Source organism: Pimephales promelas, chromosome 21 (genome assembly GCF_988280905.1).
Source record: "Pimephales promelas chromosome 21, fPimPro1.hap1.1, whole genome shotgun sequence".
Taxonomy (NCBI): domain Eukaryota; kingdom Metazoa; phylum Chordata; class Actinopteri; order Cypriniformes; family Leuciscidae; genus Pimephales; species Pimephales promelas.
In genome coordinates, this window is record NC_142789.1 from 26,648,873 (window position 1) to 26,668,865 (window position 19,993).

The 19,993-nt window shown below is 38.2% G+C and overlaps 1 protein-coding gene across 1 annotated transcript in view; it reads left to right on the forward strand.

Annotated features, from left to right (window-relative positions):
• The window catches only part of LOC120480639 (ELKS/RAB6-interacting/CAST family member 2), a 54,238-nt gene that overhangs the window by 2,917 nt on the left and 31,328 nt on the right, over nucleotides 1-19,993 (forward strand). The window contains 1 exon segment of the mRNA XM_089125305.1: nucleotides 2,300-3,033. Coding sequence (XP_088981431.1) covers nucleotides 2,380-3,033 — 654 coding nt within the window. The 5' untranslated portion in view covers nucleotides 2,300-2,379.

A 19,993-nucleotide genomic window follows, 5' to 3' on the forward strand; every position in this document is an offset into this window, starting at 1 on the left:
CCGCTTCCAAACCAACTCTGGTGCGGTTCTAATAAAATATGAACACAGCACGGAACAATGACGTCGAACAAACAAAAAACGGGACCTGAGGTCACAAGATATCCCTAAAAACGACAGAAGGCTCAAGCTTACCTGTTTTTTCTCGTCATAGGAGTTAAGTCGCCCATTACACTCCGGTACAGGCGTCGGAAAAGCCCTCTCTTTGCAGCAGATCTTTGATTGTGTGTAACATAAGAATTCCTGCTACCGTTTTGACTCTGTTACACATTTTATAAGCTCTTCACAAGTTCCTAAGCTGGTAAAAATACCATCATATGGAGTATAGACAGACCTACAATGAGCGCGTTTAGCCCAGAAAACAGCATTGTTTTGAATGTTGGGTAAGTTAAGTTGCAAAATATACATCATCATTTTAATTCTTTAAAGGGATAGTTCACTTTGAAATAAATTTTTTATATGTTTTAGCTTACCTCAAGGGCATCCAAGAGGTGTCTTTGTTTCTGCAGTAGTTTCAATTTTGATATTTTTAGGTCAAACCGTTCTTGTCTGTCAGTCATATAATGGAGGTCTATGGTCACCACCTCAAAGAGCATGCACAGAGAAGTCCAATTTAAACATGATTTAACGACTCATAAATGTAAGGACACATTGATGGCCTAAGACACGAAACGAGCGGTTTGTGTGAGAAAACGAACAGTATTTATATCGTTTTTACCTCTTGTAACTACAGCCACAAAGCGTGGACGTGGCTGTGGTTACAAGAGGTAAAAACGATATAAATTCTGTTCGTAAATACTTATAATACTTTAGCAGTAATATAAATACTGCTAAAACATACCAAAAATTAATTTCATAGTGAATCTTTAGGTTTGGTGTTAAAAATGACAGTGTGTTTTCATTTTTGGTCTGGACCAAAAGAACAAAGAGAACAAAACAAGTGTGAACACACAACTTAACTTCGCATTATCTGGCATTTTACATTAAAATACTGTCAAACTGATGCAAGTAAAGACAAAAACTATATTTTACCATAAAAAAACAACATTATTGTATTTGATGGAGTATAATAAGTTTTGTTTCCTCTCATATTTGTTTTCAGTAAATGAACATTTGGATCTTTTGTGTTTCTTTTTCTATTATTTGGTTAAAGTTTATTGCATTATGTTGGTGTTGTTTTATGAAGGAGACTTACAATAGATCTGATTCCTCATGTGACTTTCTCTTTTACCACCTGTACTTGTTTTACCACAAGTATATAAAATACAGTTATAAGTTGTAAAAAAAATGCAGGCACCAATATATAATCCAATAATACTGGAATCATTGTTCTTGTCAGTATTTTACAGTGAATATCTAGCAATCGCAGTTGCCTTTTTACCGAAAATTGAACAGGATATTTTTGGAGTGACTTGTTGGAGGGTTCTTTTGACTCGTGGTAAGCAACCACCCAAAAAACAGGCAGGCTAGCCAAGTGTCAGATTTTTTTTTTTTTTTTTTTTTTTTTTTTTATCTTGGCATTTGGGTGCAGTCTTTTCCTTTTTTGTTCGTTTGTCCAGTATGGCATGCTATATATGGTGTCTGGCTAGAAGATGAGGGCCGGACATGTCCTTTCTCTGGCATGGAAGTGCACAGATGACCAGGCCATCTGCATTCCGGCTTCGATTGGTTTCAGCATAAATGTACATTTCTCACTCTCTCTCTCTCTTCCTCACACGCCCATGAATGCCCACACATCCTCACTTTTCATACGAGTGAAAACAGGTGCTCTCTTCTTCATCATCTCAGTCACTGTTGCCATAGCAACCCTCTCCACAGCATCAGCGTCATCCCAGCGAGCAGCAAGTGGTCCCCACCTCTGAGAAAAACTGCAGGGCACTTTTCATTTTGACTCATCTTTCTGGAGAATAGACACAGGCTTTATCCTGAAAGAAATTGAAGGAAGTTATGTTTGCTTCAAAATGAGAAGGAACAAAAGGAACTTACGTCTTTGCATTTTGCTTAACTCTAGGCTGATATGAGAGAGATATGCACACCCAGACTGATCTCATGAAGTAACGTGTGTATGACACGCCAATTCATATTTCCATTTTTGGCGTGCTATCAAGACGCATAATCGCCTTTCAGCGTGTTTATGAACGCCGTTGACTTAACGTTACATAAGTTCTGTGGGGGAAGACGTGTGTTCTGTCCATGTAGAAATGATTGACTTGTGTTGAACCCATTTCTGCACTGACCACAAATGTCTTGTTGGCGATTTTGAAGTCTTCGACTGCATTTTGAAGTGTGTTCTCTTTTCTAGGATGCACTAAACACCCTTGTCGATCTGCGAGGGGCTTTTCTCACGGACGCCTGGCTCTCCGTGTTACAGAAGCTTGAGAGATGTATGGCAGCGCGCGGGCCGTCGGCCACATGGAGGGCAGCCCCGCTCGCTCCCCGCGGCTGCCCCGCTCTCCTCGGTTGGGGCACCGTCGGGCTAACAGCGGCAGCTCGGGTGGCAAGACCTTATCCATGGAGAACATCCAATCCCTCAATGCTGCCTACGCCACGTCTGGCCCGATGTACCTGAGCGACCACGAAGCCGTCGGGTCCACGGCTACCTACCCCAAAGGCACCATGACGCTGGGTCGGGCCACGAGTCGAGCGATGTACGGCGCTCGGGTCACGGCCATGGGCAGCACCCCTAACATCCACACGGCAGGAATCCCTCACGCCGACCTGCTGTCTTACGGCGACCTGGGCTCGCTGTCGATGCTCCACCACCAGGGGACGCCGTCTGCTCTGCTGCGGCAGGCGGTCAGGGGAGGTGGCGGGGAACTTTTGGAGCTCCAGGCACAGCTACGGGACATGCAGAGAGAAAACGATCTCCTACGGAGGGAGCTGGACCTGAAGGACAGCAAGCTGGGCTCCTCCGCCAACAGCATCAAGAGCTTCTGGAGCCCCGAGTTGAAGAAAGAACGTATAATGAGGAAAGAGGAGGCAGCGCGCACTTCTATCCTTAAAGAACAGATGCGGGTGACCCATGAGGAGAATCAGGTAAGGATGGTTACCTTACCTGACATGAATAGACTCTAAAAATACCCTTGCACATTTTAAAATAAAGGTTCTTCAGAGGTTGTTTGCAGGACTTCTTCCTAAGGCCCATTTTCTGGGGTTCTTTGAAAAAGTTATTGATGTAACATAAATTATGTTTTTCAAATTAGTATATTGGTTCTAGATATCAAACATTTTTCTTTGTACCACCAATATGTAGAACTTTCTAAAGAACTATAGAACTAGAAATGGGTTCTCAAATTATGTCAACTTGTTCTGCAAAACCCTTTTTGGGACCTTTATTTTTAACAATGAATTTTGCTAAGATGTAAAAACAATAGATTATGGCATTTATAGATCATTTATTGCCTTCTCATTACTTTTGATAAGCTTAGCAAGAGTTTGATGTACACTACTGTTCAAACGTGTGGGGTCAGTAGTTTTTTTTTTTTTTAAACACTCTTAGGGCTCGTTTGCACAGAATAAAAGCAAAGCAAAAACACAAGACGCGGGCAGTGGAATGGGGAAAAAATGCAAGGTCTCGAAATGCGTTCTTTAAAAGTTGAACCTCTCGGTTACATAAGTAACCCTCTTTTCCTGAAGGAGGGAATGGATAAGTAACGTGGACGTACCGACGAATTGGGATTGCGCCAATTCGTCTGTAATGCCTGGTTCAGATTACACGATTTTAGCCCTATTTTGGCCCGATCAGTTTGACGTAGGGTGTCGTGGGGATTCTTAAACGTCAACGGGCGTCGGGACACAAGATTCGATCGTATCATCTCGCATAGTGTGTCATAGTGGGCGACAACCTACCTCGCATCTGCGATGCTTCACGACATCACGACAAAAAGACTAGCATGTTTAATTTTTTTAACGGTCGTCCACGACGGTTCCGTCACATGTATGAGGTTGACCAATAGGAGCACAAGCTTTTCCGTACACAACTTTCAAAAATGCCGAAACGAAAGAGAAACGATTAGTTTCTACTAGTTTCTACTAGATTACTAGTTTCGCCTTCTTGATGACATCACGTCACGTGCCATGTTAAAGACGGCACGCTATGACTAGTCAGGAAAGCAACGTGTAGTCTGACATGTTTCTCATCCACGACGCGACAAGATTTTAGGAGCCGAAATCGTGTAATCTGACACAGTGACTATCGTGACAGACATAAAAAAATCGTGTAATCTGAACCAGGCATTAGTCAACGTACATCGAGCATGACGACTGGAATTGAACGTGTTGGTTACGTATGTAACCCTAATTCCCTGAAGGAGGTAACGGAGACATCTTTGTACGTTGAACGTAACCGACTGAAAGGGAATTGTTTTTAACTTTTTAAAAGACGCGAGTGCAACGGTTATTTACGTCCGTCTTGTGCCGAGTGTTTAAATAGAAAAACAATGGAAAAGGAAAAACATGTTCTGAGTTATTCAGCAAGGACGCATTCAATTGATCGAAAAACGGCAATAAAGACATTTATGTGGTTATAAAATATTTCTATTTCAAATTGTGCTCTTTTGAACTTTTTATTCATTAGACGAATCCTGAAAAAAATACAAAAATATTAAGCAGCACAACTGTTTTCAACATTGATAATAATAAGAAATGTTTCTTGAACAGCTACTGTAGTAAATAAATACATTTTAAAGTACATTAAAATAGAAAACATTTATTTTTAAAACTACTGTATTTTTTGATCAAATAAATGAGCAGCCTTGGTGAGCAGAAGATTCTTCTTTCAAAAACACTTAGAAAAACGATCCAACCCCAAAAGTTTGAACGGCAAGTACTGCGTTTAAAGAAACCATTGTTAACCCAAAAATGCAAACTGGCATTGGTTTACTCACCCTCATGTTGGTCAAATCCATGTTACTTTCATCTGTGGAACACAAAATACTCAAAATGTAGAATGGAAAATGTGTATTCTTAAAATGTACACGTTCCTTTTTCCACGGCACACAGAGTTTGAAACGACATGTTGATTCCCTTTAAGACTAGTCCATTAGCCTTCTTGAGGGAAACGCCTAGTCCATGAATTCTTGTGTTGCCAAGGTTGCTCGTTCTGCTTCCAGTTTTGGTGTCATCTGTGGGCTGTGCTCCTTTCTTCTCCTCCGTTCTGTGTCTCATTCAACTGTGTAATCACACTCTCACTCTTTTTTCCACCACCCACTCTCTTGCTCTTTAAGTCTCGTTCACAGCTGATTTCTTTTTTTGGGTTGTCTGTCTTTTATGTGGCACTTCTGGAAAGAGGCTCTTATAATCATTAATATTTCATAATTTAATCGGATGTGGCAGTCTGTCAATGGACAGGCCAAAGCCACAAATACTGGAACACATTTTAGACAGGCCTGGCTCTAAAATTTAAGTAGATGAGCCACATTCAAAGCCAAGTTGTTCAAGCCAAGCCAACATTCAAATTGTACAATATCTTATATTCAGATATGTGTGACCGCAAATTAGTTGAATTCTATTTTTATTCTGCCAAGTTGCTATAGGGCATTTCAGAATGTTTGTAAACAATAGGCACCGCGATACTTCCGGGTGGCAGAACGCGAGCGGCTTCCATTGACTAACTGAAGAGATCCAGCCGGCAACTGAACAGTTACACAGTTAAAATCATTGTTGTTGATCAAAGTTGAATCTATGGCGAAAATATGTTGTGTTTGGGGTTGCGCCACCAGATATACAGCAAAAGGTGTAGGTTTTTTTTATCGATTTCCTTCAGAAAAAAGTAAATCTATCCAGCGGAACCTGTGGGTGAGGAGGTTAAAGCGAGTGGACGTCGTCAAAAGTGCATGTCGTCTTCTAATTATGAGCCTGAGCCTGATTTAAACCCAACCATTTTAATACGTGGGTCGTTATATAACTGACGTTCTCAACTAACTTAGTTATTTCTATTACTTTCTATGTTACTTTCTTTTGAGCGGTGAGTAAAGGCTTCTTCGTCGTAAATGCTTCTGATTGGCCAATGCGTTCAATAAATCAACACATATGTCTGTGATTGGCTACATCGCTCATCGCTGCAGTCACGTTATAAAATGAAACTCTGCCATGTAAGTCATTTCTATTTTGTTTTAGTTGTTCTTGTTGCTTTTCTGCAACAGATGAATACAAATGTATTTGTTTTATTCATAGATATTTCTAGTTTGCGGGAGTCCCGCGAATCGTTTTATTCTCCTGCAATCCGCACACACAGAGTGCATTACCGCCCGCACTCGGCCATCTAGTCCCGCGCCGCGGTCTAGTGCGTTGGGAGTGCACGTCTCTAGATCAAAGAATCTAAGCTTTAATGATCATGTTAACTATGTCTGAATTTCCACCACGTCTGTTCTTGAATCAACTGTTGAAATGTAGATTAGGCTTCTGCCGGCGGTGTGTCTCCCTCCATGCAATTTACTAGTGTTGCCATAGGGACGCTTCGGCTTTTGCCACCCGGAAGAACGTCTTTTATTGTTGTGACGTCATGGTGAATTGTCGTATATTATATTACAAAAAATGTACTCGTTTAAGACCCTCTACAAAGAATCGGTTACTGGTAAACCCTCTTAAAAAATAATTAAATATTTATATTTACACTACTGTTCTAAAGCTTGAGGGTCGGTCAGATTTTTTATATTTTTTAAAGAAGTCTTTTCTGTTTATTTGATCAAAAATGCAGTAAAAATAGTAATATTATTACAATTTAAAATAACTGCTTTCTATTTGAATAAATTGAAAAATGTAATTTATTCCTGTGATGCAAAGCATCATTACTCCAGTCTTCAGTGTCACATGATCCTTCAGAAATCATTCTCATATGCCGATTTGCTGCTCAAGAAACATTTCTGATTATCATCAATGAAAACAGTTGTGTTGCTTCATATTTTTCTGGAAAACGTGATGCCGTTTTCAGGATTCTTTGATGAGTAGAAAGTTCAAAACAGCATTTAATTAAAACAGAAATCTTATGTAACATCCTAAATGTCTTTACTTTTACTCTGCGTTCTTTCTGAATTAAAATATTATTTTTTAATGCAGCTGCAACATATTTTAGTTCATTTTAAATGTCTGTCAATAGAAAAAAAGGATTTTTACTGCCAGATAATTCTAACCTGTAACACTTGAATATGGCGGCTGTAGAAATGTCTGATAGTGGCATCACCTGCGTTTTGCTCTCTATTGTATTGGTATTAGCTAAACTGGCTTTAAAATGTAGAAAGAAACACAGATTCTGATATAGTTGACATCAGATTTTATTCCTGGTTTATTGGAACATGATCTTGAAAACCAGTTTTGGGGATTTCGGTCTTTTCAGTAAACATGCACGGTTACCAATATGGCTGCCAAGTGAGCTGACTTTCCTGAAAGGGACTTGTGCTTAATAGTGTACAGCTCTTTAGAGTTTAGTTTGACTGTATACACCGTGTAGCACAACCTCTCGTTCCTTTTTGATTACCGCTTTAAAAAAAAAGGGTGATGGTTCAGGATCATGTATTCAACAGTATTCAACAGTTGAGGACTGGAGGCATTTGTTTTCTCACAGTCTCACCTCTGTCTATCTGTGTTTCTGTCTGAGAGTGGAGCACTGGCCTAGTTAAATCACACTCCGTCAGCACGCTGCACGAGGCCAGAAGAAGAAAAAATGTCAAGGACAAATGCTTGTTTGAGAGACTTTGTTTCCCTCCATCTGATTCCTTGTCTTCTCTGCCACCATTTCACTCTAGCGCTGTCCATTATTCCCGCTCTCTCTTTGGCTCCTTTCCTGTCGCACATCCTCACTCCGTGCTTCTTCCTCTCTCTTCCTCGTCCTGTGTCCTTCCCATCCGTTTTGTCCTCCGTTACTCTATCCACCCATCCTCTAAGGCACCATATGGCATTTTCTCACATATTTTGGATGACATATGGATATTGGAATCACCATGTCTCGCAAAGCATTCAGGCCTTTCAACCAGTTCACGAATTTGACTGAATTGCATTTCACATTGGAATTTAGTGACATTTTCTTACTATCCGCTGGTGGGCAAATTTTAACATCCTTAGTTGAGTTTAATCTGGTGCTATGTCTATTTAAATGAAGTCAACACAGGCTTGTTATAGACTGCACTGTATTCACAAAAGTAAATTTGCCTACTGCAATTTAAAGTGTGTTTATTGAGACATTTTGGCAGTTATTCATCAAATGGTGAAGAACGACATCCTGATTTACCGTGCAACCAAATGTGACACTTATACATAACCTGAACGCTGAATAAATAAGCTTTCCGTTGATGTATGGTTTGTTAGGATAGGTTAGGATTCATTAACTACGTATATTACTAATGAAGGGAAATAAAGAAAAATGTAATTTCATTAAAATATTTCACCAGGGACATTTAAAATTAATAAGATCGTCGTCTTCCAGTTCATCCTTTGCCAAGCCCGATCTCTGGACATTCTGTATCATCTTCCCAATCATTTGCGAAAAAAATCATTTACTATGTTCGTTAAATTATTGCTGTCATTAAAGTTTAAATTGGGCAAAGCCACTATCTCAGAATCAATGGCTTGCACTGGGTTTGTTTTAATGCTCTCTACTGCTCTAAATACGTTGTGGAGAGTTATGAACCCGAAAGTGGGAAATCTAAGCTTGACATAGATACCAAACTTGAGTGGGTAATTCCCAACGAACTCTTGGGAGGCGTCTGTTTCGGATTTTTTTTATCGCGCGATTTTGCTGCATCCACTCACAAAAATATTTTTATATATATATATATATTTATGGTAGGAAGTTTACCAAATATCTTCATGGAACGAGATCTTTACTGAACGTATCATTTTGCGCTTAAAGAAAAATCAATCATTTTGATCCATATAATTGTTGGCTATTGCTAAAAAAAATAGTTGTGCGACTTACGACTTTGGTTTTGTGGTCCAAGGTCTTTCTGCATTTTCAAGAGTCAGGTCACGCGTCTGGATCTTGCAAATTGCATTACGCACAATTGTTTTGTGCATTTACCTGATTTGCCTAATTCCTTTGGTGAATTGTGCACTAAAACAGCACAGATAATGCATGCAAATAAAAGAAATTGCATTAAGTCGGCACAGTACTTTCCTTCCTATATCTCATAATGTATCATTGCAATGTGAGAAGGGATTTTTAACAAAAATGAAATGCTGAAATATGCCATTTGCTTAAATATTCAGGTTCTGGGCTGCAGACGTTTATTTGAATAAATAACAATGACCCTAGTGGGGGCATAATTTCCTTGCAAATGACTTGAGAATAATTTAAATTACTATCACATTTTCTGGATAAAAGCCCTCCAGTTCAAGTATTCTGGTTGTAAGTGAAGGGCATTTGTGGAGATGAAGCCTTGAGAAGTTATAAATTTCAAAGATCTAAAGGAAAACAAATGCATAAATTAGCAGCCGCGGGGTGGAAATGGGTTCGTATTAAAACTGAGGAAAGAAGGGATGAAGCAAAATACAGTGTAGTATTGCAGGAGGTGGCTAGAAACTGAAGCTTGTGACTGATAGTTCGTTATCAACAGGTCAGTTACTACACACAGGGCTAAAGTAATATCGGAGTGGCATAATAAAAGTCCTGTCAGATAGATTATATAAAAATTGCAGTGAACAAGTGGTCTCCAAATAACCTGAATGACCTGGAGCAAATATACTGTATCTGGTTGCTCAGGAGATTTACTGGAGTTCTCACGTTCGATTGAAGACTCTTAAAAACAGAAACTAATTAGACTGGTGTCTTTTTCAAATCTGAACACAGTGTGAGAGATATTGTTGAGATCTCTTCTGAAACTCTAGAGGAGTCAAATGTGAGATTAGGGTGTTTTTCTCTGGAGAAAAATGTAATAAGCAAGAGTAGATAAAGTACATTGAGAGGTTCTGATTACTTCATTGCTCTTTATTATGCTTTTGTTCACGTTTTCAACTGTCTTTAGTGTTGCCAAGTGCAACATATTCAACATCTTTGTTGAACCTGGACCAACATTCCAGGTTCAGATTTGAGGGACAATTTTACAGTTTATGTCAAGTTTAGGTTTACAACCTTAGTTTTATTCATTTCCCTCTGATTTTAGGGATAACATGGTTACACTCTTAGAAGAAAAGGTTCTATATAGAACCTTAAAAGGTTCTATCAGCGCTACGTATTTGGAACCCCTAAAAGGTTCTATACAGAACGAACCCTTTAGGATTCTTTGTAACCAGGAAAAAGGTACTATATGGAACCTTTTGGGTTCATTCATTATCATTTGTTTTGTCCTTTCCGGATTAAATTTTTCATATTATTGACAAACATCAAAACCCTAAAATCAAATGTATTTATGAATGCATGTGAATGATCACAAAGTTTAAGATATGGGGGTTAGAAAATGTATATATTTATATCATTGTATGTATATCAATATCACCCGAATAGTGCCATTTTAGTTTTTTAATATAAAATTACTGCAAGATCGCTATCGAGGAGCAGATGTTACAGGAGATACTGGAACTCAAATGAGATTAGACATGCAAGTTAGGCAGGCTTATGTGTCTCATTTCTCCTTTCCGTGATGCTGTCCCTTCATCTAAGTCTTCAAGGTTAAAACAGGATGGTGTCACCACAGCTCCCAGGAACACCTGTGTGTGTGCGTGTGTGTGTGTGTCCCTGAAAATGGGAAAGGACATAAGCAGAGCTGCAGGTACTGATCCAGTGACAGTGCTACCGTGACACGGTTAGTGCCCTGTGGTAGAAAGTAACAAGATTAGACATGCAAGGGGTTTCTTATGAAGCCCTTGGAGTTTAGGTTACACCACCAGACATTGGATTCATATTATTATGCATTTGTTTTAATTGAAGTGGTGAAAATCAGTAATAAACTGTGCATTTTAAATGTAATGTAAGTCGTTTTAGATTTAGCCTCTTCCAAGTGCATACATGTCAATGTAAAAGGACGTATGGTGATGTTTTACATATAGGCTTTTATGAGACATAACAAAATATGCAAACAAAAAGGTGTTGTGCCTGGAAAGTTCCATAAATTGGAGGTTGGTTCGCTTCATCTTAACTGTAAGGATTAAAAAAAATACTGGGTTGGTCTAACCCAATTTTGGGTCAAATATGTACAAATACAGCCGTTGGGTTATACATTTTTAAAATGCATTTTCAATCCAACATTTGGGTTTGACCCAAAATTGAGTTAAAACAACCCAGCACTTTTTTTAGAGTGTATTTATTTATTTTTTATTAAAACAAATATTATTATTTTATATTATGAAATAAGTGTTAAAATATTTTTAAACTTAATATTTCTTCATAAATGTTTTGGTTCGAAATATATATATTTTGCATTTACCTTAAAATGCATTTTCTTGCCCATTAAAGCAAATATAATATATTATAGCATTTGACTGTTTAAACAAAACATATTTTCACTTTCAAAGGTATATTTCCTTATTTTTTCACCATATATATTTAGCATAAAATTGAAATGATTTTTGCCCCTTGAAGTACATATTTTAGAATATTTTGGCCTTTGAAGGTTTAAACAAAACACTTTTTACATCATATGCTATTTAGCATAAATTTGAAAAAATATGCTAAATGCTGTATGGGTATTGTGAGATATTCTTCGCGCATTCTGGACACTGCAATAAATATCCATCAACCCTATTTCTGACAAGCAAGAGAGCAGCAGTGAGCAATAGCCAATGATATTCCAAGATGAACGATCTTAAAAAAGTGCAATTACACTTTCCCACTTTACAATCGGAAATGTGATCCAAAAAACATCAAATACTGTATACTTATTGATTCTGTGCAAATCAGTGCAAACATTTGCAATCCTTCCCTTAGTAGTATTTGCTGACCATATACTGTCTTATAGTGAGCACTAGGCTTTAATTTTAGCCCATAATGTCCTGCACGTCTGGACCTCAAGGACACTTGTTGTACTGTGCATGTCCTGAAGATACCGGCTCCACGAAGGAGACGCATCATGCTGGGTTTAGACCAGACTCGATTAGTATAAGAAGCACGTCATCACATGCTGTTAGCAGTTCTCTATGTTCACACCCCTCCTCGTGGCCACATGTTCCTGCTGTGAGTCTGGAGGTGGGCTGCAGTGATGGTGATCAGAGATCCTTCGTCACATCACTCGGGATGTTCAGAATGGCATCCCAGACAGAAATTAATGGCGCTTTTCTACTGCACGGTACGGTTCGGAACGGCACGCTTTGGTGTTTTTCCACTGCATGGTACGGTATGGCTCCAAGTGTACCGTACAGATACTAAAATGTGATGTGAACAGTGAACACACTGCAGATCACTGATTGGTCAGAGTCAGACAGAAGCATCACTACCAGCGTCATTGTATTTGCGAGACATCAAACCCGCTAGATTTAAATAGCCAGTAACAGCCTCCGCTGTAGCACCTGTCTTAAAACTACTTGCTGGACTTGCTTGAAGAAAAAAAAGAAAACTTATTGTCAGAAAGGTCTGAGTCTCAAGGTTTCAAATTTTGTGAAAAAATTGATATTTTGACAGGAATGTATTAATTTGTAAAGGCAGAATGTATACAATTAAAGATATCTGAATGCATCTTGTTAAGTTAAGCATGCATCAAAGTGAGGTCATGAGATGACAATGTAGCATGCAGACGATTGTAACTTTTATTTAGCATACTAATACTGCGTACAGTTTCACACTAGTTATACAAAAGTTTAGTGCACTGCTGAAAAACCAGCCTAAATCAAACTTATCGTTTTTTTCATTATTCTTTAATGAATAGAAAGAACAGAATTTATTTGAAAATACAAATGCCTTTACCGTCATCTTTCCTGAATAAAAAAAAATAATTGATTTCTTACCGACCCCATACTTTTTAATGGCAGTATAAAAACAGGAAATGTTAGTGCAGGAAATGCTATCACATTATTACACTTGATGTTTTTTTTTTAAAGAGTCTATTCCCTATAGGAACAAATTGTACTTTTCAAGAATAAAATACATCTGAAAAGGGTTGTAATAACGTAACTTGTGACCTTCCTGTTAAGTCTGGTAAATCCTCTCGGTCACGGGGTCGAGAAAAAGTGGTATTGGATCTAAATAGCCTGTGCAACCTCTTGATCTTAGTCTAGTTCTTCTAAAACGATCCTCTCCCCTTGGATTGATGGTTCCCCTTGATGTTAACGGTCCGGCTTTGATGAATGATGATGGGGGTGCATCTGTTGGGTGGGTTGTGCTTGGTGCTAATGGCTCTTTTGTAGCTCAAGACTCAGAGGTGAGGTGAACAGATGAGTGAGAATGTCCTCAGGCGCTGTGGGCTAGTTTAGCTCAAGTGTGGTTGGTTGTTTTTGAGGTCTTTTTTATTTTCTCTCTCTCTCTCTGTCGCCTCCTCCGCTTCTCTGACTCCTTTTTTTTTTTCCGGCTCTCTCAATTGCTCAGCCCCTCGGGTGCCGGAAAGAAAGCCAATACAAAAAGGATTAGTGGGGGCTGACTTGTTTTTGATTTGTACAGTAACAAGATTTGATGGTCTGTGTTTAAATGTGATGGTATCAAGGAGAATAATGATCCACACAGCACGTTTCAGCATGACTGAGAAAGCTAATGGAAAGACCAGATTTCGATTGTGCATTTAATGGCTAAAATTAATAAGCCGTTTTGACTTTTCAGTCAACACTTTTCTGTTGCCGCTAGCATCACAAACAAAATGGCTTAAAGGGATAGTTTTTCCAAAAATTAAAATGTTGTCATTAATTACTCACTCTCAAGTTAAAATGAAACGGAGAAAAAATCTGCTTGTCATACAAAGCGTTCGAGTCTCTTCAGAAAGTTGAGACAAAACCACTCAATTCTCATGGATTAGTTTTACATGAAAAGTGGTAGTTGCGTAACTGTCAATGGAGGGACAGAAATTTCTCTCAGATTTCATCAACAACAAAAAAAATCTTAATTTGTGTTCTGAGGATGAACGAAAGTCTTACAGGTTTGGATTGGAAAGACACGAGGGTGAGTAATTAATGGCAGAATCGACATTTTTGGGTGAACTATCCCTTTAAATGATGTTTTTCCATCACTGTGCAACAAGAGTACCTCGGTAAGGAGTGTATCTTGTTCAATCTAGTCTGTTCTGTGGCAATTATAATCTAAAATGGCATTTCATGGTGATATAAATCATCTAGGGCATAATCTAATGCCATACAACCAGAATATTAGCATTTAAATGAGCATGCTCATTTCATCCAGTGCTAGCGTGGGCATGTGCTGTAATTGAGACATGACTCTTTGCCGAGGCTGTTTGGCATCTGATCCAGAGGTCTGTGGAAGCTTGTGGGTCTCTACGCCAGCTTAACAAGCAATAACTTTCCAAACTTAGCCATCCACTCGACACATATAAGCTAAATCAGAGCAAAGTGGCTCGGTCCGTCACACTACTTGATCTTTTGAGGGATTCTCTAACAAAACTTTTTTTTTTTATAATGTTTCTCTGATCAGGATACATACACTGATGTCAGTTAGTGTTTAAAATCCTGAAAATCATAGTGTTTTAGGTTTTAATTTCAGATTTTTTAAGTTTTAATCACTGTTGCAGGAAAACATGAGATTTACCTTACATTTACAGTAAATTGTAGTGTTAAAGGAACAATCCGACTATTTGAGACTTTGGCTTATTCACCGTATCCCCCAGAGTTAGATAAGTACATACCTTTTTCATCTCCGTGCGTGCTGTAACTCTGTCTGACGAACCCACCGCTAGCCTAGCTTAGCACAAAGACTGGATGTAAATGGCTACAGCTAGCATACTAATCCCAAATAAGTATTTCCCGTTTTTTTGGTTGGAATTCTATAAAAAAATCATGGCATTACCAGGTCTCCCCTGTTTATAGTCGCAGCTCTTTACAATACAACGAACACCCATGATTGTATATGCTTTTACTATCTAGTAATTGCTCTATTACTCCAACTCTGAACGAACTAAGTACACCAAGTAGCAGTGCTTCGCCTTCTAAGAATATAGTTCCCAATATTTATACGGTTAAAAGATGGCTGTGTCTCATATGACCTTGTTATTTGTCCACTCTGTGACTATACAAATCACAACATGTAAATAGGAAAATGTTTGCGTCATTTTGTCACTTATTTGGGATTAGTATGCTAGCTGTAGCCATTTACATCCAGTCTTTGTGCTAAGCTAGGCTAGCTGTGGGTGCGTCAGACAGAGTTACAGCACGCACGGAGATGAAAAATGTATGTATGGACTTATCCAACTCTGGGGGATATGGTGAATAAGCTAAAGTCCCCAAAAGTCGGAGTGATCCTTTAAGCTGGTTCAGTGAATATATGGGTCAATATGTCTACATTCGCAGAGGAACATCATCACAAACTTCAGTTCTGCTTGTAAATGACAAAAGACGTTTGAAGAAAAGTGGCCATCTTAGCAGTGCTCCTATGTTTAATGGGGAAAGACGAAATCGATGATCAAAATTCTAGCAATAAAACAATGATGTCATAATTGTTTCTCAAATTATGCAAAAAGACGCCTCTATTAACAAGGCGATTAGCTCTTTTACCTGAAAGTCACGTCTTCCATTCCTAAAGCAGCATATTTTCTCCCTTTTTTTAATGAAGGATCCGTCTCCTTGCACTGCCTCTTGCATGACTAAGCCAAAAGAAGGGAATTATGGGTATAACAACGCCTCCATTTCCTGTTGCCACGGCTAACAAAGTAATGATCTTCGATCGCATTCTTTCCCTGTTCGAACAAATTGCCGAAAACTAAATGCGAGGCGCAGACACTGATTCTTTAATCAGAGATTTTTCTCATGCATTCATCGTGATTACCAGTCTAGAGCGGCGGAGGATGCGAAACAGGAATGGATGGATGGGTGAAAAGCACTTTTGCGAGGGGAAATAGTGGCCGGAGGGAATTAGTAGATAGATTAGCAAAACAAGCCTCTGTGATAGACAAGTGAAGAATTGAAAGAGAGATGAAATGCTGTTTTCTAGTCACTGTTTTTGTGAATAACGAGACTATAAATAAATATGTGTGTGTGTGTGTGGGGGGGGGGGGGGGTGATTGTGGAGAAGAACATTAACTACAGACAGTTGCTCAGCACAGATTGTGGTTATTGATCTTGTGTGTGTGTTTGTTGTGTACTAGCATGCAGCGATGATAATCCCTGAGATGTGTAGTGGCTTTCCACATATGAAATATTTCTTTCTCTCATGCACCCTCATAATGAGATTATAAGGAGGTTTAGCCAATGTTGCTATTGAACTTGTTTTAATCAAATTGAGGAGATTAAGCTCATAAAAACTTAAAACTTGGCATATGCTGATTTTAATCACAACAAGTAGTTATTTAAACACTTTAATCACGTATTCAACTCTGACCAAAATGCACGTGTGTTCACGCGGACAGCGACATGAAGTGCAATATGGTCAAAAATATCAAAATGGAGTAAAAGGACAGAGGCCGGATACCAACGGCAAGCAAATGTGGAAGAGCTTGGCGAATAACATTTGTGCTGCATGTGCATGGGTTATACGAATAAAGACAGTGAAAATAATTCTCTTAGAGTATAATCAGAACAACAAAAATTGCACGTAAACAAGAGCTTGTCATGCAAATGTCTTACTGCGATTAAGTCCTTACTCTGATTATTGGAAGGAATCACATTATTAATGCACATGTAAACTTAGTAATTGTTGTCCAATCACAAAATGAACTAAATCCATCTAGATCAGAGGGTTTCAATCATTTAAAATACCTAGGACCTTGTTTTTTGTTTTTGTTGTTGTTTTTTTAACATTACACTAAACATTTCCACGGACCCCACTTCGAAAACCCCTGATCTAGATAATTAAGTTTTAGAATGAACATGCAATTTCAAATGGATTTTTATCTCTTTATACACACTACTGGTCTTTTTGTGAATTATTAAGTGCATTTCAAAATTCAAAAATGTTGTTTAATTGTCACAATATAGTTGCGATAATGTACGTGTTAACAACACCTACGTTTTCATAATATTCAGTATTATAGCCAGTATTCAGTAACTTATACCATTATGTTGAATGATGGGGTTGGAGGGCTGCAGAATTGATCACTTTAATGCTATTTTTTGTTCCGGTTGTTGTTTTTGCTTTTTGTGTAATCATTCAGTTTGAGGTTGACAGACAGAGGAAACTATTTGTACACATTTGGAATGAGCTGATGGATGTTGTGCTGAAAGATGAAGCGTCTGTCATGCGTGCGTGTGTGTGTGTGTGTGTGTGTTATGTTTATATGTAATTCTGGTAAACCCTACATTATCGTTATACCCCACAGAGATGGCAATATCCGAAATCCTTGTCCTTGTGGGGACATTTTTTGAAAATCTCTTATACATCATATAAAGTGAATATTAAAGTGTAAAAATGCAGAATGTGTTCTGTGATGGGTAGGTTTCAACGCATCATATGCACTGTAACATACCTTCATGATTTGCAATCACAACATTTTTTCTTTTGTCAAATCAACTTAAATTATTTATGTGGTTCAGATAACATAATATTTTGAGTTTTTAATGATTAAATCAATGCCCTTCATTGTATTCACTCAATTTTTCCCATTTCAATGAACTTAAAATTTTAAGGCAGCCATTTTTTAAGTTAAACCAACAATATCACAACATTTTTTCTGTTGTCAAATCAACTTAAATAATTTATTTAGTTCAGATAACTTATTATTTTGTGTTTCTGATGATTAAATCAATCTCCCTCATTGTATTAACTCAATTTTTCCAGTTCAATGAACTTAAAATTATAAGGTAGCCAGGTTACTTCATTTTTTAAGTTAAACCAACAATATTTTTTACAGTGTACTACTCCAACGCACATGGCACCCTTTTAACAACACTCTTCGGTTCTGGTAGGTTTAGGTTTGGGGTAGGTTTAGGGTTAGACCACTAGGAGGCGCCTTCTGGCCCAAATATATATATACGTATATATATACATATATATATATGTGTGTATATCTGCGTCTCATATTGACGCTAAAGGGTGCCATGTGCGTTGGATGTCTACGCTTTGGCAAAAGCTTCGTACATGACGCCTTGGGATGAGAACGGGCTGTAGGTTTAGGGGTTAGGACTGTATAGGGGATGTCTAGAATATACAGTTTTATGGGGAAAGTCCCCATAAAACATGAAACATGTGTTTATTATATTTTTTATTTACACTATTTTTCAAAAGTCTGGGGCCAGTAAGTTTTTTTTTTTTTTTTAATTTTGGAAAATGTATGTGTTTTTTTTTTATTTTATTTAAATATATTTTTAAATGTAATTAATTCCTGTGATTTTCAGCATCATTACTCCAGTCTTCAGTCTCACATAATCTGCGACACGTTTAAAACATTTTCCTCTCGTTTTAAACACAGAGCATAGAGATACAATATGTGATGATAGTGGGGGGGTAATGAGTAATGAGAAAGACAGGAAGTGATGTGGGCTGCCTCGGGATGCTGTGGAATATTCTCTCCCTTTATCACTCGCTGCCGTATGGGATACATATTCATGCCTGCTTATGCTTCAGTGCATCTGAGAGCTGCTCACACACACACAACATGAAAGTTGAACACTTCTGAATGACTCAGCTATCTCTACTCAAACCTCATGCTCTTAAAGGGGCAGTTCACCCAAAAATGAAAAGTCTTTTACATTTCCAAAGGTGAACATGGTCCCTTTAAATGCATGGGACCATATATCTAACGGAGTTTATTCTGGCCAGCATTTTGCAACTCATGGGATTGTGGTCCTTAGCAAACTGTTGTAATTATGCAAATGGAATAATTGGACCGTTTCCTCAAATTCTTTGCCAGCCAAGACAGATTATTGATTGGAGACGGAAAGAGGAGGAGGGGAGGATAAGGAATTGGGAAGGAGACGGGTAGACAGAAGGCCCTCGTGTCCTCAATAAACGTCCTGATTTGAAGGAAACACAATCTGGGAAGAGTGAAACAACAGAAATAGCGAGTTTGTTCAGTAGACTAATTAAATTAGCCAAACGCTATCCCCTCTGTCTTTGCGTGTGTCATGCATATCTAAGCTGTATCCGCAACGTTTATCTGTGATAAATCGAGAGCATGTTTGATTGTGTGTGCGTTTGCAGTCGTGCGTGAACGTGTGTGTGTCTGTTTAAGGAGTCTGAATTAATTTGCTAATGTGCCTGCGGTAAACACAAAAGACTCCTTACAGCTGCATTGGATTCTTTAAGAGGGAACGAGCGCAGACTATCAGAGAGTCAAAAAGCCCAATCAGTCATTTATATTGGTAGTTACATTTTAAGGATGAGTGAATTTCATCTCACAAAACCTGGCTAAAACATGTCATAGCTCACCCTTGAATTAAAAAAAAGGAATAAGAAATTTAGAGAATAGAGAATAAGAATATTTATATATATATAGTATATAAATATATATATATATATATATATATATATAAATTTGATGCATGTAAACCTGTTGGAGACTCCAAAACAACATTAGGAAACTTTAAAATAGCATAACGTAGCCCGACTGTATGTATATAAATATAAATATAAATATATATATATATATATATATACAGTCGGGCTACGTTATGCTATTTTAAAGTTTCCTAATGTTGTTTTGGAGTCTCCAACAGGTTTACATGCATCAAAGGTCAAAAAACGGTTTTATTTTCTCATAATATTCATTTGCACATCACCATATTTTTATTGATTATCAAACGACTCGTCAGATCAAATCCGTCCTTTCCGCGAGCTACTATGCTCTGATTGGCCAGACAGCTCAGTCTGTAGTGATTGGTCTACCATGAAAACAAAAACGCCCGTTGCCATAACAACATCAGCTCTGCTTGTTCTGAGGCTTCCCACACCTTAAACTAAACACATTTAATGAACAATTATGCCAATTTTACCATATCAATCCGAGCGCGAGTCCGATGATGAAACACTGGAAGAACTAGTCATTCA